This window comes from Meles meles, chromosome 16 (assembly GCF_922984935.1).
Source record: "Meles meles chromosome 16, mMelMel3.1 paternal haplotype, whole genome shotgun sequence".
NCBI lineage: Eukaryota > Metazoa > Chordata > Mammalia > Carnivora > Mustelidae > Meles > Meles meles.
Genome location: NC_060081.1, coordinates 20,704,134 through 20,729,373, shown reverse-complemented (window position 1 = coordinate 20,729,373; position 25,240 = coordinate 20,704,134). Strand labels below are relative to the sequence as shown.

The 25,240-nt window shown below is 39.5% G+C and overlaps 1 protein-coding gene across 9 annotated transcripts in view; it reads right to left on the bottom strand.

The window, feature by feature from the left end:
* Nucleotides 1-25,240, bottom strand: part of AFF3 (AF4/FMR2 family member 3) — a 568,940-nt gene that overhangs the window by 266,591 nt on the left and 277,109 nt on the right. For all 9 annotated transcript variants that reach the window (XM_045981491.1, XM_045981489.1, XM_045981492.1 and 6 more), the window contains one exon: nt 7,085-7,132. In XM_045981491.1, coding sequence (XP_045837447.1) covers nt 7,085-7,132 — 48 coding nt within the window. The remainder of the gene's footprint in view (nt 1-7,084; nt 7,133-25,240) is intronic.

Below are 25,240 nucleotides of genomic sequence, written 5' to 3'. Positions count from 1 at the left end.
TTATACTCTCATGTGTATCGATATTCTCTAGAAGTAAAATAAAAACCACACTGCAATCGTAAACTTCATTCATAGATAAAGATAACACGCTTTGTTCTAGGTTATCCAAGGTTAAGCACTTATTTTTCTGAGAATGAGGACTCACCGATGTACAAAGAAGCAGACTACCATGAAGGTACCGTGAAAACCTGAGTGGCATGCATGGGTGACAAGTCTAGTCCGATGGATCACACATGCTCTGTCAGGCAGCGACTGTCTCTTCTTCGGTCCCAACCTCCTACACTCTTGTGTTGCGAGGGAAGGACTCTGCAAGGCACCTTTCAGAGGAGCACTGGCATCGAAAGGAATGCATCACTATTTGCTTTCCTCCCCATATTCTCTCTTACTCATTCTATAAGCATCTGTCCCTTTTGTGTGTCTGGCAGGTTTTAAGCCATGGCATAAATCTACTGCTTTTTGAGTTACCTTCAATCTCTTATTTCTTTGTTCTGTTGATGTCCCTTATAAGGCAAGAGCAACAGAAAACATACAAAATCAGGTGTTTTTAATGCCTTGGTCCTCTAACATAATGCTGAGCTTCACCAAGTATCCTCATGAGAAACTGAAACTGGGTCTTTGACCTTGCCTGAAGACCAGGCCTTCATGCATTCTGGCTGGCTGACACAGGCTTCCCTTGCATATCTCCAAGTCTTTATTAGCCTGGCTACAGCAGGAGGCACACAGCGCCATTAGCTTCCATGACATCCAGTGGCATCTAGGTGTTGTTAATATGCCATCTACGTATCTCCTCTTTTCTCTCAGTCAGCACCTTCAGAGTAAAACAGTGAACAACGCCCATGAAAAGATATCAACTGAGGTATCAGAATTCACTCTTGACTATTGGGGGCAGAAAGTATATTCCCACAGACCTCTAGCTAAATGGGCTGCTAACATTCCTTTGGTCTTCTATCCCCATAGTTTCTGTAAATGCCTTTGTAATTTCTAATATGCATCAGAATGAGACAGGCAGACAGAGAGGCAAAGCTATTAGTGCCCAACAGGAGCTTCCAGACCTCTAGGGTTCCTTTGGCCATCACCCCCAAAGTCTCCGGCTCAGAAGAGATCCTGAATTAGAGTGGTCTCTTGCCCCACCTCTCCTAGAAACTGAACACCTCTGGAGTGATCACAAAGTCTACAGAGTGTAGCCAAATGGCCCCAGGATGTAGGAGCAGGCCATTGGATACCCCTCAAATGCACAAGGATGCCCTTGGTTTCAGCCAGAAGGACTAGCATAATTACATCTCTTAAAAATGCATCTACAGTTGTAAAATAAGGTACACATTGTGGTATTTCTGTTTCTAACCGTTCAGATGACCAAATGCAGAAGGAGAAATGAACACAAAACACTACCGGCCAATAATTTTGTCTTGAGCAAGACTTGTAAGTTTTGTCCGGTGAATTTCTCTAGGTCTACAGCAGGTTTACTCCAGCTTTGATTTTATTGCACTGCAACAGGTAATGGGAGTATTAATGGAACTGCACTGCAGCTGTACCTGGATTGATTTTGTCATTCGTGGGCTTCATTTTGTCACTAATAAAATCTTTACTGTTTGAAACAAATGAAATAATTGATAAAGGAATGAGTGTAAGCTCGAAAAAGCCTGTTTGGTCTGAAGCGGGGGAGATGTGACTGAGGTTCATCTCTGCAAATGACCCAAACAGGTCACTTAAAACAATTTGTCTCTTTGTCTTCTATTTTCTCTATAGACTGGTTAACATAATTTCCTTTGGGTTAAGGAGCATGTAGACATTTAAGCACAAGGTTTGTCTTGGCCTATCATGCAGGTCTGAACAGTGAGGGAACCATAATAATGGACACTTCATATGGCAGTGCTTTAAACGCTCTCCTCACTCACAGATCTCCCAGAATCAAAACCGAAAATCTTATCCAGCAGGCTCCTTAGTATCTAGAAAAAGAGTTCCTTCATTTGCTGTAAGTCTGTTCAATTGTAATGTCAGGAAATGGATTTGGGCCCCCAGAATTTAAATAAGTATGAGTTACCCCCTTCCTATCAACAGAAATGCAACTCTATGTAAATATTCACTCTAAATATTTCATAGGAAATTGGAATTAAATTAGTGACTAAAGGTGAAAACCAAGAAGATAATCTGCTCAGATGTCATGCTGAAATTATCTTTAACTACATCCTTTAAGTCCAAACCAGGATCTCCAGCACTAGTCTCTTATTAGAAAGGCTCGCTACACTATGAGTAGTGCTCCTCAACTACTGCTATCTAAAGCTGTCTTGCATAAAATTTGTGCATGCAAGATTCTAGCCCTGCACAACCCCATTAAGTTGTAAACGGATTTTATTTGCTGAACAAATGTTAATGCCATTCTACGTTAATGGATAATGCTACGAAAAGCACCTAAGTATTACAGCGCTGGAACCTTTAAGAATGAAATATAGTGTAACTTACAAAACTGTCTGTTACAAACATATGTCAGCCATGAGGGCTCCTAGCTCTTATCGCCCATCTTCACAGAACTCGGTTGTAATTTCTCCCTCGGTTAACTGAATTTTGCAATAATACACAGATTTATTAGGTCCCAGGATCAGAATCCTCTGAGTAAGAGTAAAAAATAATTATACTTTAGAATATAATGTAATATTCAAATGACTTGAAAACAGTCACCTCAGCAAAAATAAGAGAGGGGAGAGGAAAAAGAAGCTTGAAGACGAGGTTGATAACATTGGCCATAAAACCTCTGTGAGTTCAAGTGCACAAATGCATGATCTGGCACTTCCAAACCATAAACACACGGAAATGCAAAACCTCCCTTTCACGGCAAAATGCCCGAGTGGTTTCATTATCGCACCAGGGGGATTTCTTCATTTAATAAGATAGCTTAGTAGAGGAGATAGAGAGGGTGCTGGGCCCAGACGGTGCTTGTTAAAATCCCAGCTCTACCACTTTCTAGTTGTGTGACCTTGGGCAAGCTGTGTTTCGATTTCTTCGTCTGTAAAATGGGGATGTTAACAGCACCTGTCTCATGAGGGATCTGTGATGGTTAAAGGAGCTTATACATGCAGGAAACGGAAAACAGTCCTTCATCTGTAATGAGCACTCCATAAATGTTAGCTCTCCATCATTTGACACTTGTTCTTACCTATAGGATTGACTGCAAATGGAGAGGCCCTGAATGGAAACTATGGCCTCTCCTCAGAAAAGGTCTCTTGACTCACTGACTTCCTATTCTGTCTTGTCCAGGTGCTGCCCCCTCTACTGCACAGAAACTGCACTCAGTAAAGTCACTGATGAATTTTTTGTTGTCCAGTCCATGGAGTGGTTTTCTTTCTTTTTTTTTTTTTTAAATATTTTATTTATTTATTTGACAGAGAGAGAGGTCACAAGTAGGCAGAGGGCAGGCAGAGAGAGAGGGAGAAACAGGCTCCCCACCGAGCAGAGAGCCCGATGCGGGGCTCGATCCCAGGACCCCGAGACCACGACCCGAGCCAAAGGCAGAGGCTTAAATCACTGAGCCACTGAGGCGTCCCCATGGAGTGGTTTTCAATCCTCATATCTCTTTCCCCCTCAGAAGTCCTGTGCACTGTTGAGCTTGAAACCCTCTTTCCCTGACTTCTAGGACCTTTGATGGCCACCGTTATCCCTCAACTTACCCAGCTGCATCCTCTCCCTTTCATTCGCCAGTGGATCTTACTCTCCCTGGCCCTTAAGTGTTGGAATTTTGGTTCTCATTTCTTCTCAGTCTCTTGTCTCTCTCCAGGCAAATTACCCATTTCTGTGATCTTATTACCAATGTGCTAATTAGTAAAAAACGCTGGCCTGCTGCTTAGACCTCTGTTCTGAACCTCAAACCAATGTATGCTCATCTACATTCTCCATGTTTCCTGGACTGTCTCAAACGTACTTCAAAGTCAACATGTCAAAAAATTAATGCAGGATTTCAACCCACCCCCCACAAACTAGCATCGCCCTCAATATTCCCAGGCCTTTGAGTGCCCCACTGAGCATCTACCCTCTGGGCCAGCGGCAACAGCCTCTCCCTCCTCTCTTCTTCCCCTCCTCCCCTCCATCCATTCTGCTTAGCATTTAGAGTAGAGTATCTAAACGGCCAATCTGATCACATCATTCTGGCTCATAGTCCTTCACTGGCCCCCTAAGCTGAGAAGGCACAGCCATACCTGGCTTGTCCTGCCTGGCTTTTGCCACTTAATCTCTAGCCACTCTGGGCTCACTGTCCTTGCTGGGTCCCTAACTAGCCAAACCTTTCCTGTTTCTCTGCCTGCAGCCTCAATATTCTTTTCCTTGGGTTAGTTTCCTTTTCATCCTCCAACCATTAGTCCAAATGTTGCCTCCTCAGGGAAGTTATTCTTGATGTAACCTGAGGTCATGTGCCCTGTGGTGTGCTCTCATAGAACCCTGAGTACTTATCACAATTAACACTAGATATTTATAAATAAATGTCTAAATAAGTGACTACAAAGTAAACTTAGTATCTATTCCTTCTAGCACATGGCGGGTTTCAAGAGGGTCATGTCTATTGGGCCCACCATTATTTTCCTAGTACCTCCCATATGGAAAGGGCATGCTAACACTTGTTAAGTGAGTATCTCAGTTTTCATTATTTTAAGGCAACTTCATGATCTGCTCATTCTCCACAATAAGAGCCATCACTTAAAGTTCTAAGTAACAAGTACCTTGGTGACTGTGACTATATCAGGTTTACATGAGCTGATCACAGGGGAGAGAAAGTGATAAGGAAGACTGGGCTCCACAAAGACTATCCATGGGAACCCAGTGCTAAAAAGAACAATAAGTAATCTCCATATTTAGAGCAAATGGAATCTCTTTGTGAGCTATCACTCATTCTCCCTTAGAGGATTCCTTCATTCACTCACTCACTCACTCATTTATTCATTCTACAAAATCATGAATTCTCAGTTCCAGACATTAGGGGCACAGTGTGGGAGGAAGACCAATGTGGCAGATGCACATGCTTGTGTTTGGAGGAGAGGAAATGCTTAGGACAAGAGAAAAAGACAATCTTGGAAAATGACTGGTGTGTGAGAGGCAGGGGACAACCAAGGAAACATTCTGGGCAAAATTGGGAACACTGATGTGATCCTCTAGGAGCTCCCTCAGTACCAACTACTACTACTAACATGTCCGGCTGACAGGTGAGGGTGGAGAAAAGGCCCACTTGGACACCACCATCACCTCTGTTTCCACTAAGCCTATACCATTTTCCATTGGACCACTCCTCATGGGCTCTGGGAAGACCAGAACTTGGAGAAGGCTCAGCTGCCTTCTGAGGAAATCATCATCTCCATTGCCCTAAACTTTGCATGTGTTTCCAAATCAATTATCTGCTTGGTCCAGGCTTTCCCTTTTGTTCTGTGCCTGATTCAAAGTGGGCCATGGCAGCGACAGCACTGCGGAATATTAGGGCCAGTATCAGGAAGCAGATGTGGGACCAGGGGGCATAAGGCTTTGATCAGCTCTCTTGAGAAAAAAAAAATAATAATGCTTTAAATCCTTGACTGCAGCATTTATTTGTATTTAAGATGAATTTTATGTTACCTCAATGATACCATTTTGCTGTGTGAATTGCTCAAGCCCTTATTCAAACTTCGGGCTCTGCTTAGAGTATGGAAAAGAAAGGTCAGGTGATGGATTTCTACCATATCCTCAAAAAAGAGAAGAAAGGATAAGAATGGGTAGGATCTTATAAATTGGGAAACCGAAGAGGGATTTGTTGTGTTCCAGTATTACCACCTTGCTGATATAAACACCGTAACTAATAAACCAGTGTTTAAGAAGGCTTAAACACTGAATATTTGGACTCCAAACATGAAAGTATGTCAAAAGAGAAACAGGAAAATTATATTAATACTTTATTCTATTTGTTGTTTAATCTGAAACAAAGCCCCAGGTTAGAGACAACACAGATATAAAATAAAATATGTATTTTAACATATATTAAATGACAGAAATGAAGCTACCCATTATGACAGCTGTTTTCTATATAAATCTTTGCCAGAAAAACAAAAATTATGAACACAACAGATCAAATTTCAATTCCTTATTTTGGTCAACTTGAGAGTTAAAAGATTTATTTATGAAATACTGCTTTCCAGGAAGCAAAGAAAAAAAAAAAAAAAACCCTGCCTCTGAAAACAATCTGATGAGAAATGCAAATTTTTAAACCAAATAATTATATTACTGTCATTCACTAGCAATTCAAGAAGTGTGTAGGATGTCCAAAAGTTAGAAACATATTAAAATAAACGTTTTTTCTTTATAGGGAATTGCCATCCCATCTGGTCTAATTTGTCTTGGTGTTTTGCCCAGCATAATATCAGTTCTCTGAGAATGTAAATTATTAGGTTACTCCCCTGAGAAAATATGAGTGAAGAAAAAATATGGGTTGAAGATGACATCCTGATTATAAGTTTGAGTACTCAGGAAAACACTAATATGACGGAAGAGCCCAACCTAAGTAAATCTGGGTGTGAAACTGGTTCATGGAGGCTACTAGAGATTTTGAGGAGGAAAAAGACAGTCTTACAGGAAGTAACTGGCAACACAGTAAGACGCAAAACAATGTGGAAATAAATTTTCAGACACTGAGCATTACCTCTTTGTCAGAGTGCTCCTGATTCTAATTAAGTTTAGGAGAAGAATAACAAGGCAACCCTTGCCTGACTGGAAAGTACAGACTATTAAAGGACGCTTCTAAACAGGAGGGTGATAAATGGGGGCATCTAATGTGTGCACGACCATATTTTTCATCTCAACTCCGTTCTTCTGTCTCCCAGGCGATCACTTTAACACAGTGTCACCTCAGCCTGTACGAAGGCATCAGGTTGATGGGTAGCTCCTAGATTTCAAAAAGAAGCAATGTTTTTGTAAAGTGGCATTTAGGCAACTTCCATGATTGCCCTCAGAAAAGGTAAGCGTCAAACAAGAAACAGAAAATAGGCTCCTTTGACAACATAGCCACGTGCCTTGTTCTACTTGGAATCAATGTCCAACCAGTTGGTAAGATTTATTAAAAAAAAAAAAAAAAAGTCCTTACCCGAATTATTTCTTCAACACAGCTGTTTGTGTCTCCAGATCTACTCTCCTGAAAGCAAAGGGAAAAAAAAAAAAATAAATAAGCCTGATAGCATAGATTTATGGTTACAAAGAAAAGAGTACATGTAAGTATCGAAACTTGAGTTTGGACTGGGAGTGCCTGACGGGGACTTGTGATGAGCTCCTTTCCTTAACAAGGTAGCCTGAGTGGTGGCTGCAACTGACCCTTCCCTGAGCACAGCAGACATGCCAGCCAGGACCACCGCACACACCTGCAGGTCAGCTCTGGGCCCCCCAGTTGAATCCCTGCTAGGCGGGGCAGGCTCCTAGGAGGCCAGCAGCCAACTGGCGGCGGGTGTGAGCTCTGTCCCCCACACCCCCAGGCTCCATCAACATGTGGAAATGCTGCTTCCACTGCAAAAGTGGGACCAGTTCACCCACCAAACATATGCAATGGCTTGGCCGAGTACAATGGCTGCTAAGGCTTAAGCAAAAGACTGTCCCCACTTTCTAAGTAGAAGTCTGGTAGTTTCACCATCCTCAAAGCCCAGATTTACTGGTTTGATGAGCCGAAAACTGAAAGACCAAAAGGAGAAACATCCTCTCAACAGTCGCACAGCATGCTGGGTGTCACACTCCAGAGCCACTTGTTCTGTGACCCACACTGCCCTGTGCTGCGGAGATGTTAAGGGCTCTGAGGAATGGTGGCTTCGGGTCGCAGTCGACACCAGGGAGCACTTTCAGTTCCAGAGATTCTGTGTGGTTACTGCTGGTTCCATAGCTCGGAGCGCAGGAAGTGGTATGGTGGGGACATGAAAGCGGCGGCTGCTGGTAGAAGTGCCCATGGTGGTCTCAGGGAGATACTTCCCCTGGCCTTTTAATTCAGTGACATTGGCCACAACTCAGCATGACATTCGAGAATGAGGCTGTAATCACCATCTTCTCCACGCCCATTCTCCCATCGCCTTCACAATGCTCTCCCCACCAAGGAAGCAAATCTGCCCCTTTCCACGTTTTCTTGTTAATTCTAAGTTACTCCGCAGATTACAGGTCACTCATGACTTCCTCAGAGCAGCCGTCCCTAAGCCTCAGCATCATTTACTTCTTCAGAGTACTCACCTCATACAGTACTTAACTCTTTAATGCTATCTCCTCCCTCTAGAACATACACTCCACAAACTGAGGGGCTCTGTGTCTTTCAGCTGTACTTCACACAGTCCTGAGCGTGTGCTGTGTTTGCTAGTGCCCACCGCGTGAAGACATGAGCTTCTTCCTCTAGTCTTGGGAATGTGAGGACTACCGCAGCAATCAGCTTCAGGACTTCACAATATTGCAAAGGCTTTATGGAAGAAGACACCTTTGCACCCTCCCCTCTCCTGTGTGCACCATACCACCCTGTTACCCTGTTATCAGAGGATTCTGTCTGAAATATTCTACCCTTCACACGGGGGAAGGGGCCAGGGTGTATAAAGTTATGTGAAGTCTGAAAAGGTCCTACACATGACTGAGAAAATTTGTCCAAGTCCCCTGTGGACCTGAAAGTTTACATGACTCACCCTGTACCACATAACAGCAGTGCCTGGACCAGAACACAGAGCTCCTGACCCTCAGTCATGCACATTTCACTTCCAGAAGCATTCCCCAGTCCCAAAGCAGTGTTTAAAATATATCTAATCCCTTAGCAAACCTAAACTCATTGTCAAAAGTATTTCATTACCAGGGTTTCTACAAGGTTTATATGGTTTAGGAACTTCTCACGTGTGTAGTAAAATACCTATAATAGGAAATTTGCCATTTTAACAATTTTAAAGGATATAATTTACTGGTACTAAATATAGTCACAATGCCACCACTATCTAGTTCTAAAAGTTTTTCATCACCCTGAATGAAGTTTTCATGCCCTCTGAACAGGAACTTCCCATTCTTCTCTCTCCCAAGCTCCTAGTACCCACGAATTTACTTTCTGTTTCTATGGATCTTTCTATTCTGGATGTTTTATGTAAATGGAATCATACAATATGTGGCCTTTTATATCTGGCTGGCTGGTTTCACTTACGATAATGGTTTCAAGTTCCTCTATATCATAATATGTATCATATTTCATTCCTTTTTATGACCAAATAATATTCCACTATGTGGATATACCACATTTTAAAAAATCTATTCATTAGTTGATGGACATTTTGATATTTCCACTTTGGCTATTATGATAGTACTTTTACAAACATCCACATACAAGTTTTTGTTTGAATGCCTGCTTTCAGTTCTTCTGGGTATATAATTAGGACTTGAAATAGTGGGTCATATGGCAATTCTATGCTTAGCTTTCTTGAGGGATTGCCAAACTGTTTTTCCACCCTGTCCATACTATTTTACATTCCCATCAGCAATGTATGAAAGTTCTAATTTCTCCATATCCTTACAAACACTTGTTATTTTTGGTTTTGCATTGTTTTATTTGTGATAGTAGCCATCCTACTGGTATAAAAATGGTTATCTCATTGTGGTTTTGATATGCATGTTCCTAATAACTGATGATATTGAGCATTTTTACAAGTGCATGTTGCTCATTTGCATATCTTCTTTGAAAAAATGTCCTTTCCCGACTTTTTTATCAGGTTTTTTGTCTTCTTTATTGTTTGTTGTAAGAGTTCTTTATATATTCTGAGTCCTAGACCCTTATCAGTAAATGATTTGCACATATTTTCATGCATTTTGTGGGCTATATGTTCACTTTCTGGGTAGTTCATGGATGTACAGAACTTTTAATTTTGATGAAGTTCACTTTATTCTTTTTCTTTGTTCCTTCGCTCTTGGTATCATATCTAAGAAACCACTGCTAAATCCAAGGTTCTGAGAGATGTGCTCATGTTCTCTTTTAAGAGTTTTACGGTTTTAGTTTTTATATTTAGGTCTTTAATCCATTAGTTTGAGAATTTTTAGATGAAGTATATTTCCTTATTATTTGGTAAGTCTGAGTTAAAACAGGAACATTATCCTTGTATAAATTACTCCACACTGGTCCCCTCACTAAAGATTAATAACAAAATATTTAAGGCACAGACAACCACTCTTGCTCATGGTGCCTCAGCACAACATACGTGCCTATCCTTAAAATCAAGAAAAACAGTGTTAAATGGTATGACAGGATTAGGAGACCCAAATGCTTTCACTAATATTTCATTACATCCAACCCTCCTGTTTCCCCAAAAGTTCCAGTTTGGTGACACAATGTCATAAGCCCCTCCTCCCAGCCCCAATGCCAACCCCAATCCCAGGACTGATCTAGAAACTTCATCATATCATTCCCTATTTTTTTTTTTTTTTTTTTTGAGACAGCAAAATGAGTGGGGAGTGGGGCAGAAGGAGAAGGAGAAAGAGAATCTTAAGCAGGCTCCGTGCCCAGCTTGGAGCCTGACACAGGCTCGATCTCACAACCCTAAGATCATGACCTGAGCCAAAATTGAGAGTCAGATGTTTAAACAATTGAGCCACCCAGGCATTTCTGGAAACTTCAGTATTCTAATACTCCAATCAAATTGGATCAGAGAGCTCTTTTTGGAACTTGCCCCAAACCTACTTCCTTCCCAGGGAAGCCTAAGGCAATCATCACAAAGGCTGTAAAGTCAAGTCTCTGCCAGGGTCAGGCCAGGGCTCAATGGTGTTTAGAATAATCTTTTTTGGAGTTCAGTGGTGGGGATGAGTGGTCTCATTTAAAAGTATGTCTTCAAACTCACAACCACTTCACTTACTCTACTTCCAAGTCCCAATTTTCCCCTACCATATTACATACTGGCAGAGCAAATGCTAAGTTCTCATACACTTTCTATTTTCCAACTTAAAACCATTGAGCAAGGAAAACTTCACTCCATGTTCACCTGGTAGACTCACCCAGGTACACAACATACTAAAAAGGCTCTTCAAATTAAACTTTGGGTTTGATTCCTTAAAGCTGTATTTCCCTTGAATACCATACTTTAATTTCATTTGAAGGGATTTATATAAATGACAGGTTGCTCTGATGAGTATCTCTTCCTATCATCCTTTAAATTTCCACATCCTACTCTGAAAAAGGGAATCCACTGAGAGAGACATATAGTATAGTTGCTTATTTAAATACTTCTCTTTTCACTGTAGATGGAGTGTAAGATTATTACATTGGGTCATGTCGATGAATGCTCCAACCATGCGTTTTGATGGTCTGGACAGACATCAGGTCATTCCCTACTGGGAGAGACCCTTATAAAGCTGAGAAAGTGTCAGAAGTGGAGCTGGGACAAAGGACTTCTAATAACAGTCTCAGAAAACCCTGGCCTTACATCACAGTATGGAGAGTCCTTGGGCCCTTTCTGGAATATTTCTTACTTCTGAGCACACCACCTATGGACCTAAGAAGGGTACCGTATTGAATCTGAATCTCCAGGACCCCATTTGGATTGCAGTGGGTATCTATGAGACACAGAATTATAGGAAGTCTGAATTGGAAGGGACCTTAGAGCTCATTTTAGGCCAACTCAGTGACTTTATCAGATGGAGAAACTGTGGCCCAAAGAAGTGAAAGACTTCTCCAAAATCATTCTGGCAGCAAGAGGCAGTTAAGACAGAATTTACACTCATTTATTCAAGACCAGTTCAGTGAATTTTCTGCTATGTCATACTGTCTTTCTAAGGTCAACCCTTAGAACTGGCTCAACTTAAGGTCACCATCATGCTTGAAGTATGGAAATAAAAGAATTTGGAGAGTATCTGGTTAAATTTCCATGCTGCAAATCATCCAACACTTAGTCACCCATATGTCTTACTAACCTCCAACATCACATGCATAGACAAAAGCGAGAAGAGATAGGAGAGGAAGTGGAAAGGGTTAAGCCCACCATCCCTCCTGTGATATTAACAGATTAGAGACAAGGATTTGTGTCCCCTGAAATTGGATGACAGAATCCCACCTCTTCTTTTCCAAATACACAAAAGGGGATAGGCAGGTAGGATTGGGGTGGGCAGAGGTAAGGGCTGGGGGAGACTGGAGGGTCTTTCACTTCTTGAGTCTTTCCAAATTTGCTATTAGCTGCAGTTGTGTGCTTTGATTATATTTACATTTTAAAAACTTTCAGTGTTTATGAACAAGATTAAAACATGCATGTAATTTACATCTCTAAATTTGTGTTTATATTTTTCACAATAAAGTTATTGCTTTCCCTGGAAAGGTACCCACTGAGAAGGAGGACTGCACAATGCAAATTTTAATTACTCTATATTTTTTTGAGGGCTTGTAGCTGTTGTTTCATGCTGAGTTGCTGAGCCGTTGCTCTGTATTTACTCCGACTTTGATGAACCCAGCCCATTTCCTATCATTACGTTTTGAAATCTGTCATAACAGTCTCACCTCATTGAACCTCCAACTAAACTTCAATTAAAAGCTAGCAACCCCAGCTGATTCTCCGGCTCTACATCCCTGTCTATCACGTTCCTTCTTCACAGAACTGCTTTCCCCAAATCCTACCACTTAAAAATACACACCACGCAGCCTGCCAGGGAAATGCAAGGAGCTAAGCTGTGGGAAAGTCGAGCTGGAGAAATAGCCAGGAGCATCCTATCACTGAGAGCAGAAGTCCCTAATTACCATGCCAAGCACAGAGCAGTGGAAGAAGCAAGCAAGGCTTAAGGAGAAAAGGCTCGATCAAATCAGTGGGAAATGGCATTTCACTGCATAGATGAAGCTGTACTGTCCTATTTTCAAAAATAGTTTTAACTCTTCATCAGACACACTTAAGGCGGAACTTTCATTCTAAAATAACACTACTTCACAGTCACAATGCCTTTGTTTGTCTGCAAGCACTCAAAAGGCCCTCAAGCATTTAAACATTGTTTATCACATGCATACTCTTCAACACTTCTACAGAAGTATTTTTAAGTAAGTCTTACTAGTCTTGATTTACAAAAAAACTGAATTACGAAGAAATGGACATGCCATCAGTGCCACCAAAGCAGTGGGTGGGGATCTAAGCTCAAATTCAGGGATCACCGTAATTCTACATGCAGCCCAGCCACTGGCTGTATTCCCAGCCTTACCTGAGGCCAGTGTCCCCTACAGTCAGGGAGAAAGCCGGTCAGTTCTCTCTCTCAAATTCAGCCTGTCTTACATCCAACCTAATATCTCCCCTTTTGAGGCTACACTCTGCTCCCAACTACCCAAGCTGAAAACCTGCTTTATCCCTCATCAGTCCCCTTTCATCCCCTGAATCTGCTCAGCAAAACAGGGCACCTTTTTCTCTGCCACTCACATCTATCCTTTCCTCTCTGACTCTACTGTTACGCTATCATCAAGATATTTATACAATGAGAGGAAAAATAAGTAAAAAGGGTAATAAGAAAAGAAAGATGTACAAAGATAATATCACAAATATGCAAACAAAATGATGACAGGTAGTGACAATATTAATATCAACTAAAGGACAGTTGATATTAATACAGAATGAGGAAAAAATCGTCTAGGCATTAATAGAGCATCAAAATAAGGCATGCTAAGAGAAAGGCAGAGACAATTGTTGCGTTTGGAAATGTTTAATCTACCTGTATTGTTCCTAATAGAAAAAGGATGTTGCACCCTCCTCCATATAAGGAGACAGAAATTTGAAAAGTTAAATAAAATGAAGAAGCCTAAATTGTTAGACATTATGAACGTAGGCAGGAACCCCAGCTTTTCAAGCATACATGAGACAGTTACCATGGTGGCAGTCATTGCAGCAGTCATATAATGAGCTACAAGAGGGCTCAAAAAAATTCCAAAAAAGTAGTTGTTTTATAGCCCAGACTCTTTAACCATAAGTTATCAAAACGATGGAGCTATAAATTAAACACTGTACAGGCATAAAAATCTCCTAGAATTCTTGGAATAAAACAAATATCACACACTTATAAATAACTCTTTATGGCCCCAGAAAAGTAAAATTAAAATACCACAAAAGAAAATTATGGGATACCCCAAAATATTCTTTTAGAAAAATTCACACACACAAAAATTTCATTATGGTTTAAAAGAAAGTTTAGGGTGCTAGGCACTCAATTAAAAATTTAAAATCAAGAGATACAAAAAGGAGGAAACAACACATAGAGAAAACCAACGAAATATTTGCAACATGAAAAATCAGTAGAGTTTACAAAGCTAAAATGTAATTTCTTAAAAACAAAACACACCACCTAAAACAACAGTCACTTAAAAATCTGTTCAGTAAAAAGAAAGCCCAAATAAAGTATAAGGAAGGATAAATTATATGAGAGGAAATATAAGAGGCTACTAATATAAATATTAAAAAGAACACAATACTAAGAAATGAAAAACTTTGATGAAATTAGCAACTTTCTAAAAAACAAAACAATGTACTTAAGAAATAAAGAAGAGAGCGAACCCATAACTATGAGAGTACAGATTATATTAAATTTAAAATTATCTTCAAATATGGCTTCAAGTCAGATAGTTTTAGAGTGAACCATTTCAAACTTTCAAGGGAACCTAATTCCATATATTTTGTCTTCCAGAGTAGACAGTAATGGAAAGCTATGAGTGATTTTATTAAATTAGTATAAAAACCTAACATAAGAGAATAATCAATACCCCCTTATGAAGATAAATGTAAAACCCTCAACAGATTATTAAATATAATTCAATAAAATATCATAATAATTAGTGGGATTCATTCTAGGGAATGCAAAATGGTTTAATATTCAATATTAGGGAACTTTTAAAGTACTGCATCACTAAAGAAAATATGTAAAACTGGGATCATCTCAGCTTAAAGATGTTTGGTCATATACCTAGAAAAATCCAAGATTCTACTGAGTCTTATTAAAAAGGGAGATAAAAACATGCTGGATGTAAACTAAAATGTCAAAGCTCCAGGGCTCTCCTGTGTAGCAGCAATAAAGAATTTAAAAAATATGAAAAAAATCCCACTCACAATATCCAGAAAAATAAGTGAGTAAGAGCCTTCACAAGAAATGTTCAAGACCTGTAAGAAAAATCTTCAGAATTCTATTGAAAACTACAACAACAAAATACCTGAAAGGACTAAGCTAGATTTCTCCACTCCAATATATGTATTACAAAGCCAAATACATAACATCAGGAGAAATAAACCACAAACTGCATTAACTTAAAAAAAAAGATGGCAGTCACATAACAGAAAATCAGTCACATTAAATAAGTGTACAATTCAGGGGCATTTAGTACAAACGTTTAGGGCACAATGTTGTAGATGATAATCACCTCTGCCTAATTCCAAAATATCTCTATCAATTCAAAGTAAAATTCTGTACCTACTAAGCGGTTTCTCCCCATTCCCTTTCACATTAGCTTTTTAAATATGACTGAAGTGTGTAAACCTGTACCCCTGTATCCCTGGGGATAAAAATACATTATATGTTTATAAAAAAATAAAAATAATAAATTAAATATGATTTTATTGTATTAACAAATATTTTACTGAACTGAAAAGAACAGAATGAGAAAACCATTGATAAGTATCATTTACTTATATGAGTAGATTTTACAGTGGAAATAGTATCTCTCATTTATGTGTTTCTGACCAGTTCCTAGCAGAGTACCTGGCACAGTGTCATAGGCACCTGTTGATGTTTGTTGAATGAATAAATAAGAGGCCAATACATTTTTAAAAAGAGACTTTTTAAAAAAGATTACAGTCTCATGGGGCACCTACGTGACTCAGTGGGTTAAAGCCTCTGCCTTAGGTTCAGGTCATGATCCCAGTGTGGGAAGGAGCCCTGCATTGGGCTCTCTGCTCAGCAGGGAGCCTGCTTCTTCCTCTCTCTGCCCGCCTCTCTGCCTACTTGTGATCTCTGTCTGTCAAATAAATAAATAAAATCATTTAAAATAAATTACAGTCTTGGGGCGCCTGGATGGCTCAGTGGGTTAAGCCTCTGCCTTCAGCTCAGGTCCTGATCTCAGGGTCCTGGGATTGAACCCCACATCAGGCTCTCTGCTCAGCAGGGAGCCTGCTTCCCCCTCTCTCTCTGCCTGTCTCTCTGCCTACTTGTGAGCTCTCTGTCAAATAAATAAATAAAATCTTAAAAAAAGATACAGTCTTGCACTTTATATGTAATATGACTGGTCATCTACATTACAAAGGGATGTCTTTGCTTTACCTCTCCCATCCCTCCCAAATAAATCACCAGAGTTACCTTAAAGACAAATTCTTAGAACAACAACATATATTTGCTTCATTAAAATTAAGCTTATATACATTACTGCAAAAGCCCTTAGCAAGTTATGTGACTTCCCTAATTTCCATACTGTTATCTGTAAATTAGAGAACAAGTATTAGCTTGCTATCAACAGACAATATTATTAAAGAGTTAATAATTGATTTTCTATCAGATGCTTAGAGGACAAGGTCTTTCAATTATGTTATCAATTATATAATGAAAATTAGTGACCTCAATCAGAGCTTGTTGTTAAAAGTGCATTTGGTTTTCGGAAAGGTAAGTGGTCTGCCAGTGCACTGACCTTGTCAAAAATCTACTGATGGCATAAAGCCATTAGAACCAGAGACAGTGGTTCTACATCCTGATCACTGATTGATATTGAGTGCTTTTCCACGGGGTCATGTCTCAATAAAGTGCCTGAGTCATGTATATCAGAGCCATCTTCCACTGTCCTGTCAAAGCTGGGCAAAGAAACCACATAACAGTAATAGTGAACACGTGCCTTCCACCTGTAATCTGACATCGACAAGAACACTTCAAGACCTCTGTGTTCTTTCATCTACAACTATGCAGTCATTACTCTGAGTGAGAGGAAGACCACACAGGCTCAGGCGAGTGAAAATGCTGATGTTATTAAACCCTCACATGATAGGCAGACTTCAGTGAGACTTCGGAAACATACCACTTCCTTTTTAACATCTTCCTGAATTTCATCCTGTGCCCCATCTATGTAATCTAATAACAAATCATGTGTTTTTTTTGTAGGTAGCAGAAGGCTTGCTGATAAGTGCCTCCCTTTAACATCTCCTCCTTTCCCCCCCTTAATTGATGGAGGGAAATGTAGAGGAAAAAACACATTTGAGTATCATTTATAGTTGGGAGCACATGGTTTTCTTTTCCAATCAAGAAATTCTGAACACAAAAGCTCGCAAGACGGAGAGAGTAATCTGATGTGGCTGAAGAAATTAGCCACTTAAAGATACTTAGGGCTGCTCTACCCTGTATCCTACAGTAAGAGAGATGATCAACACTCTTTCAGCCATGAATTGAAATGACTGCTGTAAATGGCAGAAGTGGCACGATGCATTTAACAATATTCTGTTTGGCACTTTCTATTAATTTTACTTATGTACTTGGATAAAAGAAATAAAGGACAGATTCGCAACTAACTCTTAGGATGTCATATAAATGACATGTCATAAATCTTTCTCCATTATTGTCTCACCTTTTCACAAAGGTCTCAGGTCTGGCTGACCCTCAGAACAGAGTTCATCCCGTTTGCGTCTGACATCAACTCTTTCTATGTATGCTCAGTGAGGAGATAGGCTGTAAATAAAAGCTAAATGAAGAAATCCAGCTGAAAATGAGGCTGACCTGAGAGGTGGGAGCAGGCAGCCCTGAAAAGCCTGAATGAGAAACTGGTATGTATTTCTATTAGCGGGTGAGGATTTTTTTAATACTTAGAAGTTTTATATTTTTTGGAAAAAAATCCACCTAAACTGCCATTCTTAAAAATTTTCTTCTTCTTTTTTTTAACTTGTGCGCATTTACAACATTTTTATTCTGAACTCTTCTAATGTAGCTTTTAAACTGTTAGTCTTGGAAAATATTTACAGGCTATTAGGAAGAGGCGTGTCCTAATGGCAATGGATTTTATCTTTCCCCTTCCACTCCTAGAAAATACTCAATTCCTTCAAAACCTTCAAAACCCCAGTGTAAGACAGAGTGAGTTTGTTCGCCTGTGGAACTTGGTGTCCCTGGGGTGAACCTAGGACATTAATCCATACATCTGCCCTTTCTGCTATCAAGGCAGAACTCAGAAGGTCCCTGAAGTGTCTGCTGACACCTGAATTTCCGTGTAAAAGTCACCAGACAAAGCTCTGGTGGTCCTTGCTGGGGAATTCAGGAAGAGAAGAGACATGTCAGCTCCTGTAACCCTGTAACTGTAGCAGAGATGTTTTTTATCCCAATTCCAAAGCTTCTGTGCAAAGCCCAGTGAGAAGACAATCTCTCTGTATCTTCACACCCTCACTGGTATCACAAAACCCCTTGGAGTTGTTATTCAGAGGGAGAAAAACAAAAGTTTAAAAAAAATTTCAGTAAGAAATAAATACCACATTCTAAATGTGCTGTGATCATTATGGCAAGATTCTGTTTGGACAGAATGCAGACGTTCCCTCTTCAATGTTAGCTAACACCGTGTGGGAGATCTTCGGATACTGGGAAACATGGGGAAGAAGACTCTGTGCCTAGGTCACTTTTCAGTTCACAACCTTTCGCTTCTTTGACTTTTCTTAGTAGACTGTTAAGAGTATGGAATTAATACATAAGGCAAATTTCTGCATCAACAATGTCTCTCTATTCAATATTCACTGTGTATGTGTTTGTTATGTGTATAAAATAAAAGGCTTAAAATCTAATTAAAATATGTTCAAGATTATGTTGGAACAACTTAACCAAAAATGATCATTTTGTCATATATACCAATAAGAGCAGTCAAATTAAGTCAAAGTATGAATGAAAATTAGTCACGGTTACTTTCTATTTAACACTGTGGCTTAAAGGCCTATAGAAAAAACAAAAAAATTCATTCAGGGGCGCCTGGGTGGCTCAGTGGTTTAAGCCGCTGCCTTCGGCTCAGGTCATGATCTCAGGGTCCTGGGATCGAGTCCCGCATTGGGCTCTCTGTCGGCGGGGAGCCTGCTTCCCTCTCACTCTCTCTGCCTGCCTCTCTGCCTACTTGTATCTCTCTCTGTCAAATAAATAAATAAAATCTTAAAAAAAAAAAAATTCATTCAGTTAAACCCTCCTTTCTAATATAATACCAATAAAGAATGTGCCATGTTTGATTAGGGACTTAATCTCCAGCACTAGGAAAGTAGATGATATTTAGAAACCACTTTCTTTAGGCTATAGGGAAGGGACAACTAGAAACTTAACAGTTGTAAAGGACTAAAAGATACAGACTGTTTAGTATAACATGCAACCAGAGAGGGCCTTGAAAAACCTGAAAGGTAGTGTAAAGAGTAAGAACAGGTGGTGACAGATGGTGACTACAGCTTACTGTGGTGAACACTCAGTAATGTATAGAACTGTTGAATCAATATGTTATACACCGAAAACTAATACAACTGTTTATCAACTATACTTCAATTATTAAAAAAAAAAAAAAAAAAAGGATGGTCACTGCTTAGGGAGATGGTGTTGTGTGAAACATCACAACATCAACAGATGACAGAAAAAAAAATAATTCAACTTCTATCTTTCTTCTGCTTTCACATCAAGAATGATCTTCAAAGTTATAAGGCGTAGAACCAACTAGGAGGGAATTTAAGTGTGGGTTAGGAGGCAAGACTAAGAGAATGATTTTAGTCACTTTACATTTGTCGCCCCCTGAAGTTATCTAACTTCTCTAGACCACACTAATCTCATTGGTAAACAGGGATGATATTACTACCTCCTAAATATGAGGACTAAATGAGGTAAAGACTAAATGAGCCAATACCTTTATACAGGTCACTGAGCAGGGTTCCTTCCACATTAGAGCTGAACAGTACATTTGAATAATCATTTTATGTTAGAATTACAAAGAGAGTACTTCCATACTTAGAAAAGAAAGCAATGATTACCAGGAGCCGACATGAGTTGGCAAAGACCAGATGATGCTATCTCTACAATTTCCTCCCATTTTAAATATATCAGGACTTCCGCATGGCATCTGTCACTGTCTTACTAAAGCTCCCGGTGGGCAAGATGGAAACACATGAATTGGTTGTTAGTTTAGTTAGATGGACCTGTAGCTAACTGAACAGCCATACCTAAGCAATAAATACTCTTCAATAAATATTTGTTGAGTGCTTGCTATGTGTCTAGCATGATCTAGATGCTAGGGATTCATAATGTAGCAGAAAACATTCCTGCCCTCATGGAGTTTAGATTCTAATGAAAGGAGACAGTATAAACAAATGAATTATACAGTATACTCGAAGATGCAATGTTATGCAGGAAAACCAGAACAGAGTAAAAGGACTAGGAATGTGGGATGGGGCATTATGTTTATAATCTGTTCATCTGGTGTGCATGTTATCTCTGCTGATCTAGAGAGGTTTTAAGACTGGGCTAGGTTTGCTCCTTCCCCCATCTCCTTTCCTACCTATAAACCTGTAGTATTTTTTCCTTCCACTATGAGAATCTCATTATTCTTAGTATTGTGTGTTTCTTTTTTCCTTTCATTGCTGAGTGAAAGCTCCATGAGTCTAGAAAAGGACAAGACTATTGAAGGGTCTGAACATTTGAGGACTATCTAAAGAAAGCAGAAGTAATCTATCATGGAGAGAAGAATTAAGTGGGTCACACCAGACATCTTACACATCTAAAGGGCACTGTTATGGAAAAGAGGTTAAGCTTATCCTGGGTCATTCCAGACGTGGGAGTATGGGCCAATGGGGGTAAAGTACAGTGGTCATTTTAGCTTCTTGAAAGTTTTTTTCACAAGCAGGACCATCTAAAGAGAATGGGCATGATTCCTCAATTGATTACACGTTCAACCAGAAGTTAAATGCCTCTGAATGGAAGTTAGCTGTTACCTCACACCTCTCAGTGTGAGATTCTTTCCAACTTTAAGACTGTACTCATGGTCATTTCTAACCAATTTTTGGTTAATAAAATGTTGAATGGTGAATTTCTATACCTTCTGGTTTAGTATAGTACTTTAAGTCTGTATGAGTTAGTTATTTATGAAGAAATCCTCTTAAGAGAATAAAAAGAATATTCCATAGTGTAATCCACAAATACAGAATCAGGGTGATTACAGTATTTAATAAATTAAATGGATTAATTGGGTAGAGATTGGAGAAATTTTAATTAACAATTAATCAATAAAAGAATTCAGCATGAAAAATCTATTACAGCTCTGTTTACATTCTTTAACTTCAAGCACTTCAGTTCTGTGTGCTTATAATGAGCAAGCTATAAAAGATGCCATCCATTGGAACATAATGAGAAGAACGTTTTTTTTTCCCATTTTTTTAAAATTTCTTTTCAGCGTAACAGTATTCATTGTTTTTGCACCACACCCAGTGCTCCATGTAAAACGTGCCCTCCCTATTACCCACCACCTGGTTCCCCAACCTCCCACCCCCCACCCCTTCAAAACCCTCAGGTTGTTTTTCAGAGTCCATAGTCTCTCATGGTTCATCTCCCCTTCCAATTTCCCTCAACTCTCTTCTCCTCTCCATCTCCCCATGTCCTCCATGTTCCTTGTTAAAGAAGAACGGTTTTTAATGATAATTAGTATTCATTTTCACAGACAGGAAGGTTACATGGCCACAGGGTGCAGCAAACAAAGGGTTAAACTCATTGAGGAAACTTCTACACTTAAAGCAGTACTTATTATACACTTAACCCTGTAAGGCAGAGCCCTGCCTGAGGGCTAATCATAAGTAAAGCTTCATGTTAAGACAGGTGAGATTGTCCAAGGTGAGGCAGTGAGTAACAGGGAGCCCACGAAACACCACACTTTCGCAGGACTTAACTAATCCTACCGTACTGGTAAGGGCTGAGCTGCAGCTGCTGACTTTCATGTTCTCTCCCTGCTTCCTCAAATCTTACCTGCATAAATGTTTAATGAAAACCATTTGGTGTATTGTAAAGGCCAGAAAAAAAGTATTAAAAAAATTTTTTTTTCATTCCTGCATTTGGGCTGGAGTTTGTTCTCTACACCACTTTATCTCCTACTCCGAGCTCTGTTGGAGGTTTCTCATGGGCTTGCCTGTGGCAAAATCTAAGCTCAGAAGTGGGAAATATAAACCACAGTACAAAGACCCTAACTTTTAAAATCCTTTTGTAATTCTGGCTTTAGAAAAATCAAAGTTTTCATTCAGCGGAGATGAAGCTCCTGTCCCTTTTCACAGAAAATCTAATATCTATAAAGACCTACTTGATGAAGCCTAAAATGCTTTCTAGACACATGGTTGTAGCAATGAAAGTGGTTCTTCACCTCCCACTGTACCTCTGAGCTGACAGAATTTGTTACTCGACTGACAAATAACCTGTCAACACTTTGCAATAATTAGAGCAAATGATCCTTTTCTCGATATAGCATCGCGCGACCTTCCATATTAAAATGTTCTCTATTTGTTCTACGTGCAAAGCTAAGACTGAACACATCTCAGACTACTTCCTAGCCTGAAGTCACAGAGATATTTAAGGCAGGTCATGGGCCAAGAACAGCAATAGTCAAGGGTAAACCCCGATGAATGTGAACCAGGAATCCAGGAGTCAAACATAGTATGGCCTGCTGCATTAACCACCCTCTGAGCCAAAGAAGTACCCCAGCAGTCCTCACTGAAAAGAAAAAAATCAAAGAATCTTAATAGAGATATTGGTGGGTTTATTTTTCATCATTACATGCATTTAAAAAGAAAGGTCTACAGTCAGCTCTGATCAATATAGCTCCTCCTGCTTCCTGTGTCTTTTCAATCTGTTAAGCAAGAAAATGCCTTTATGTTGGCACTAATCCCACTGTGCCCCCAAAGTAAAAAATAAAAAATAAAAACCCTCACAAACCTCCTACAGGACTACCCGTTTCTATGCACAGTCATTTTTTATTAAAAAAAAAAAAAAAAAAGAAGCAACCATAACAAACAAGGAAGTAAAGACTATCAAGAGAACACTCCTGGAAAAGCCTTCTTAAAACTATAGCTAAGTCAAATAAAAATAAAAGTAAAAAGATTAGGGAAAGCAATTATGTTCACAGAATTCATATTCTGTTTGTGAAAGAATTTCAGCATCTAGAGAATTCCTTATTAATGCGCACCAACGCCGAGCCAGCACTGGGCAGCAATGCTGGGTGCTCACTAGGGACGAGGTGGGAGGTGGTAAGCAAATCAGACAGAGATCTAGCTCTCATGGAGCTTACATTCTATGGAAGAGGTGGACAACAAATAAAGGAAATAAACAGGACAGCTTCAGACAGTGACAAGCAATTGCTGGAACAGTAAACAGGTGGCATGAAAAGGCTGGCTGGTATAATCTTCGAGATTCCTTTCAGCGCTAACATCACCTCGTTTTTACTTGTATCACAACGGTATGATGAGGACTTGAAGTCATTTGGAAGAAAGGGGAGGTTTAAGATGAGAGAGTATACTAATAATGGTAGGTATAAAACCCCAAAATACAACAACATAAAATTGCAAAGAAGAAGCAATATGCGATCTCACTTTCTACTGCATCCCCAAGACTCTGGGAAGAACCTATTTACAGTTTCATCGCAGCCATTCTGAAAAGGTAGAGAAAGAATCACAGGTTTTTGATAAGAAATTTTGCAAATAACATGGCAGTATAGCAAAATGCAAATGTAGATGCTGCTGAGCCATCTGTTCAGTATTACGGCAACGTTGGGAAAAGGCTCTGAAAGAAATGATGTTTGAAATCATTAAAAAAATAACATGTCAAGTTTAAAATACTCAAGAATCTTAAAACCAGCATCAACACATTCAGCAACCATATGGCCCTACAGCAGGTTTAAAAAAAAAAAAAAATCACCCTGCTTGCATTTTCTACTTCAACCCAATGGTTTCTAAAACATGTTTCTTTTTCCTATTTGAGTACTTTTTTTTTCCTGTTAAATTCCTTGGTGTTTACAGCTTCTTGAATTATACCTAAAACCGTATTATTCATTTCACCCTTTCTGACGCAGGAGATAATGTAGTGAGGAAGACTGAGTCAACTCTTCCAGGAAAAGGGACACGTAGGTGACTATATATAACTTGTGGAACACATCTTGTTTTAGGTTTATTGATTTATCCCTACTGATCTCACACCCTCAGTACTGATAAGCTAACTTCATTGAGTATCGCAGTTTTCTGGGCACAGTGCTAAGTGCTTTACATTCATCATATCATTCAATTAGCACAATTTTACAAAGTGGATACTGTTATTAACCACATATTGTAGAAGAGGAACTTCTTTCAGGTCATACAACCAGGATGTGGAAGGACCATAGTCCAAATCCAACTTTGCAGGCCACGTTTGAGCTCTCAAATGCTATTATGTGCAATACTTTATTGTTCAGATGGGAACAAATGAGTTGACTTTTCAAGGTTAAGAAATGAACAATATATGTTTGGAGTAGAAGTAGCTCTCTTGCCTCATCAAGAAGAGATTCTTGGAGAAGTGCCTGAAACACTAAAGAACAGAGGTAGTAGTCTAAAGGCAAACTCTTCCAGAAGCACACGACACAATGACAGCCAGAGCTGGGAAAACTGTGAACAAATGGAGGACAGTGAGTGGGTCTGAGTGAGTTAATACTGCAAGCGTGGTTTTTGAGAAAGCAGTTTTTGAGAAAGAGGGTTTCCTACAAATACTGGGCTAGTACTTCTCAGATCTCAGTACCTCTCAGATTAAGATCAACAAAACGTAGCCTGCCCCACAATATGTCAGAGATCTAAAATTTCAGGTTAACTTTTAAAATGATATTTATAAAGCTATTGTTTACATTCTCAGCAACAGAGAATATTCCCTACTGCTTAACCCAAAGCACCCACCACCGGAGAAATGAGTTGATTCAGTCACAGAAGCAGTTTATGTTAGAGTACACTTTCTAGCATTTGTCCAAGGACGGGCCAATTGGCACCTGATGCAGTGGCTGACTAATATTGAGGATCTGCGTTCGGCAAGTCAAGTAAAGAGCTGGTGATAAATATTTCAGTCTGTAAGATAGAAAAGCAACCTGAAGCCCATTGGTTGCATTATAGTTCATTAACTCATCTCATAAACCTATTCCTTGGGTGTTTGGTCAAATTACCGAATGTACAGACTTAAAGAATTACAAATTTATAATGGAAATCCCTGGGGTTTCAAATGAATTGAAGACGAACTCCATTCAACTCAGCAGCTTCATACAGTGTCTTATGGATACAGCGAGGTCCTGATACAT